Source organism: Oryza sativa, chromosome 1, assembly GCF_034140825.1.
Source record: "Oryza sativa Japonica Group chromosome 1, ASM3414082v1".
In the NCBI taxonomy this organism is placed as follows: Eukaryota; Viridiplantae; Streptophyta; class Magnoliopsida; order Poales; family Poaceae; genus Oryza; species Oryza sativa.
In genome coordinates, this window is record NC_089035.1 from 39,670,705 (window position 1) to 39,675,873 (window position 5,169).

The window sequence follows — 5,169 nt, forward strand, 5'->3', positions numbered from 1 at the left end:
ATATTCAATACCAAGTTTTATGAAAAAGATACTACCATTGAATATCTACCATACTAAATTAGTTTTAATAAATGTAACATTGAATATATGTTGATATTATGTTTGATTTGTGTTGAAAATGTTAATATATTTTTTATAAGTTTGATCAAACTTAAAAATGTTTGACTATGAAAAAAACAAAACAACTTGTAATATGAAACAGAGGGAATATATTTTAATAATATGTTTATTTTGTTATATTTATCTATAAACTTGATAAGTTTGATAAAAAAAGATAAAAATGACTTATATAATATGAAACGAAAGGAGTATGATACAACAAATTTTCTTTTGCAGGGTTTTGGGGTCATGGGGAGCTTAGTGCTGTTGTCTTTTGGTATCATCGGGTATCGTACAAACCCTGCATCCTGCCCACCACTGCCGTTTCTAATCGTCCTCCCTCTTCTTCCCGCAGCATTTGTTTTGATGCTAACGCAATAAAAGCCGGTTTTCATATGAACACCATCCAGCATTTGTTTTCATTTTTTGCGTTCAGCATTTGTAAAAAGACTACTTGTTCCCTTGTTTCTCATTGTGAGAGCAAACATATTTATGTTACCTTTGGAAATTAAAACTTCTGTAGAAAATTTGAAGGTTCAATTTCTGAACAAGTAACTCCAATAGAATGCTTCAGGGATTGTTTATATACTCTTGATTGTGGTTTGGGCTGTGTACATCTTTCTAAGGTGTAGAAGCCGGGTTAATATAATCCATTATCTTAAAAAAAAAAGATGCTTCAGGGATTGTTCCGCTGCATTCCAATCGGCGATATGTTTCAGGGATTGATGGTGCAAAATGTTTTCCCATTGCACTGCAACTTTGAAATCTTTTACTACTATATGGTTATTACTGGTTGGCGTTCCTAGTAGGCTCAATGACCAGAACATGAGCTGGGATTTCTGCACACCACGCTTTGTTCAGGGTTTTCTAATTTGGTATCAGCTAAAAAGCAATGCATCGTTACTGTGGGGAAAAAAAACTACGGAAGACGATTCCTTGTATACCTACCACGATATTACAGGCTTACAATGAATGCTAAGAAACCTTTAAGTGTTAGTAAGCTGCTCCCATTGGCTTTCAAGGCGTGTTCAGAAGAATAAGGTTGGAAATACTAGGGAGAAGTGTTTTCAGACTTTCTGGGACAACATCCATTTTTGGACAATGACTGGAACAGCTAGCCAGATAAGTAGTTTAAGGCATTATAAAAACTGACTCAAAACTTGCTGAACCTTGACCTTCTACTTGCATGCTCTGACCTAGAGTTCCCTACTTTCCAAACCATTGCCAAATGAGACACTTTAGCAATATTCTATAAATTCTGAAGCAGCTGTAAATGAACATCAGTTTGACATGTATCATGTATGGCAATCTGTAACTCCATCCGACAATCAACAACTATATCCATTAACTTGCTGTTCTTTAAAAAAGGGACAGCAATAGTACCAACAATTCATTGACTGCAGTCAATTATCCTAACAAACAATTCATCGACTGCAGCAATAAGAGGAAGTAAGAGTAAGGTCAATTATCCTAACAATTCATTAACTGCACAAGACAATCCATTGACTGTAGTAGTAGTAGGAGGGAGCAAGATCAATTGTCCTAACAATTCATTGCTACTTATCATTTGGATGAGAAGTGATTCTATCGATATGTAATATCTTCAAGTCTCCTTGTTCATGTGATCCTGCAAAAGGGATAAAAACTTTTCTTTGTTAATACTTTGTAACATAAACTGCAACTTGCAAATAAGAAACAATTAATGAGACTAACAATAACCCAAAGAGCTAAATGCAGAAAGGTAGCTATCCCCCAAAGGATATACAATCCGATGGCCTCAGTTGGAGCTAGCTCCAGATAGTTATAGAGTATAACCATCAAAGTGATGCCAAGCATGGCAAGTCGAGAAGCAACTTCTAAATATACGGATAAGATCAAGCCCCATATATCTCTCTCTACACATTGCTCTCCCTGAGCTGCTGCAAATCACACCGACAACAATGCAAATCCACCACGACGAGAAGATGTAGTGGAAGACAGACGGGCTGCAGGGTGACACTGTTTTCCTCAGTCCAGAGCCTAGATAGGGTAGGAGGGCAGGACCTCCAAGAAAACCATAATTGAGGAGTTCTTTGCATTTTCCAAAAAGGGACGACTCCTTAATCTGCAAAGGACCAAATAGGCACAATCATTTCAGAACAGGTGTTTCATAATGCAATTTTTTTAGAAGAAAGAGACAATCGTTTCAGAATGCAAAAAGTGTCAGAATGCAGAGACTCCTTGAACAGTCTTGAATGCATAATCAAGAACTCAAGATACCGACCCGACGAATGCACAACTAAGAACTCAAGAGAAAGAAGTTGAATGCACAATCAAGAACTCAAGAAAACATTGTTGAATACCTCCGATTGCTGAAGTGGATCAGAGTCCGCTGCACTATTCCTCATCTCGCTGAAGTCCTTGCCCTCGCCGGTCATCTTCTCGTTCTTGTCCTGACATGACCCAAGAAGGGGCTCGGTTAGGAGGTCGCCGGCGTCCCTCCCGCTCGTGCTGGACTCCGGCAAGGACCCCCATCCCGAGGCGGCTACCGAGAACGCGTAGGTCGCGCAGGTCAGATTTTGGGCCGCATCTGAGAGACCCGACGCTCCTGACGCGTCGGCCTCCTTGGCCACCATGGACGCCGCATCGAAAATCCGCTCGGCGGCGCGCCGCCTCGGCTCCGCGTCGGTGTCGGACCTGGACAGCGCTTCCGCAGCCTCCAGCAGCTTCTTGCCGGAGACTCCGCAGGCGTCGGCGGCGTTGGCCACCTCCTTCGCCACCCGGACCATCTCCGCGGCGGTGATGGGGGAGGAGGCCTCGGCCGCGTCCCTGGCCGAGGAGATGGAGCGGCCCAGGAGCGCGGCGGAGCTCCAACTCGTCACCGGAACGGGGAAACCCCGCATCTTCTTCCGGTGGATTCTTGATCGCCTCCGGTCGTCGAGGATTTCTTGATTTCAATCGGACTTTTGGTTATGGGGGGCAAGGGAAGAAGAAGAAGAGGCTAAGGAGGAGGGGCTAGATGGCAATGGCGTGGCCGTGTGCGGAGAAGGAGCTCCGGATGGGGAGAGGCGAGCCGAGGCGAGGGGTTTGGGAATGGCGGAGAGGCGCGATTTTGCGGTTTTGGATGACGCGGCTCGAGGTGGAAGACGAGGGGTCGTTTGGTAAATAAGGGATAAGTAGGGTGGCAAATGGAAATTATTTGCAATCTTCACGTTTCCAGCGTATTGCTGGATTGCGGTGATGGTGAAAGTTATTACTAAACTGCCCCCGTTAGCTCCATTTTGAATCGTTTGCCATTTATTGCAAGGAGGGATATTTTGGTCATTAGTAAAAAAAGCATTCCCTTCCATATCCATCAAGTTCGTTAGTGCATCATTATTATATTGCAGTCGATAATAATGCAATATGTATTTTTCAGTGCTTATTTTTTCCTAATAGAAGCATGTTTTCTCTGATATACTCCGTAGTTAGAACATCAAGTTAATGGATATAGTTGATTGTTGGCTGTTAATTTGACCGGTGAGTGTGTGACCAATATGCAAGTTACAAGCCGGGATGCTTCATCCTCAGCGTTTTAAAACTGATAACTTGCAAGGTTTGTATTTTTTTTACTTGCCCCCCTTAATACAAGTTCGGCCGCCCAGCGAAAAACAAAAAAAAAAGTTTCAGGCTTACTTCTGATTGAGCGTGCGCATTCACCTTGTTCTTTTTCATCGTTTCCTCCACCGCAATCCTGAACCGATAGGCTATTCATTGCACACCAGTAAATCTCACGTATCGTCTACAGAGTAGAGACACTGAAGAAGGCATCGGCGTCTCTGTCGATTGCGTGCGTCCGCCTTCGAGATGGGAAGACAGAGAACAGCCTAACGACTGACACACCCTTTCACTTGCGACCAGGGTTACATTAACGTCGGTAACCGTCCGTGCGGTTATCTCCTTTACCACGGGGTACGGTAAAAGAAATACCGCGGTAATCTCCTTAAATTCAAATAAATTTAAAAAGTAATTTAAATTTTTGATAAATTTTGCACGGTTTCGTACGGTTTTTCATGGTTTCCGCAGTTACCGCGTGGTAACCGTGCTTACCGCCAGGGCGCGGTAACCCCGACCCCGACGGTTTGGGAAACCTTGCTTGCGACGCGACACGATTCGATTAGAAGAGCAGCATACACCAGCATGAAACGAGGGAGGATTTTGTATGGATGAGATATATATGTTTCATTTGTTTAAAATCCCTTATATTTATCGATTAGAAGATCAGCGCACACATGCATCGTATTAATTTGTTTTGGAAAAAGTATGAATTGACCTCCTAAACTATCGCCGTCGATCAAATTACCCCATGAACTTGAAAAGCAGACATTTTACACCCTCAACTATGCAAATCGAACAAATTATCCCCTAACTCAATCCGGTGTGGTTTTAATCCTACATGGCAGTCTAGTCAGCAATTTTTTTTTGAAAAATCGGTGGGACTCACATGTCATACCCTTCCTCTCTCCCCTTTATCCCATACCTCCTCAATCCCCATCCTATCTCTCTCTTCTCCCTCCCCTCCCCTCCTCTCCCCTCCATCTCTCTCTACAATCAAGCCGAGCAGGGAGAGAGGAAGAGTATGACATGTGGGGCCCACCGACTTTGGAAAAAAATGCTGATTGAACTGTCACGTAGGACCGAAACCACTCTGGATTGAGTTAGGGGGTAATTTGTTCGGTTTGCATAGTTGAGTGTGTAAAATATCTGGTTTTTGAGTTAGGGGGTAATTTGATCGACCACGATTTATGGGGGTAATTCATTTTTTTTCATTTATTTTTTATTTTTGGCTGACACTTAATTAATCAATTAATTATTTATTATTATATCGTTCCGTTTTCGATACGTAGGGATTAGTTCGGTAGTTCTACGGGTCCGCATCCTCTGCCTTCGAGACCAACGGCAAACTTTGCCGTTGCTTTTATCCATGCGTGACATAGTAGAATCAACGGTGTATGGCTTGAGCCCATGACAGTGATTAATTAACAGCTAAATAATTGATAAAATTAGATGTTTCTCAAGCAAAATCTCTACTACTTAAAAATAAAGACGTGC

General features: G+C 42.6%; 1 protein-coding gene across 2 annotated transcripts; it reads right to left on the reverse strand.

Annotated features, from left to right (window-relative positions):
- Positions 1-1,419: 1,419 nt before the first annotated feature.
- On the reverse strand, positions 1,420-3,215 carry LOC107277813 (uncharacterized). Of its 2 annotated transcripts, none has more exons than XM_015788032.3 (2): positions 2,442-3,215; positions 1,420-2,203 (listed from the first exon to the last, which is right to left on the reverse strand). In XM_015788032.3, the coding sequence occupies exons 1-2, from the start codon at positions 2,979-2,981 to the stop codon at positions 1,901-1,903; spliced, it is 843 nt and encodes a 280-aa protein (XP_015643518.1). In that variant the 5' UTR covers positions 2,982-3,215; the 3' UTR covers positions 1,420-1,900. The 2 variants fall into 2 exon arrangements, with proteins under 2 accessions (XP_015643518.1, XP_015643531.1); XM_015788045.3 differs by having other exon boundaries at positions 1,420-1,726; positions 2,442-3,214.
- Positions 3,216-5,169: the final 1,954 nt, after the last annotated feature.

Excerpts from the sequence above, each read along its gene's own strand:
- LOC107277813 (XM_015788032.3), bottom strand. The coding sequence starts at position 2,981 with ATGCGGGGTTTCCCCGTTCCGGTGACGAGTTGGAGCTCCGCCGCGCTC. Across the intron at positions 2,204-2,441 it reads ATCCACTTCAGCAATCGGAG|ATTAAGGAGTCGTCCCTTTT; the intron begins GTATTCAACAAT and ends GGTCCTTTGCAG.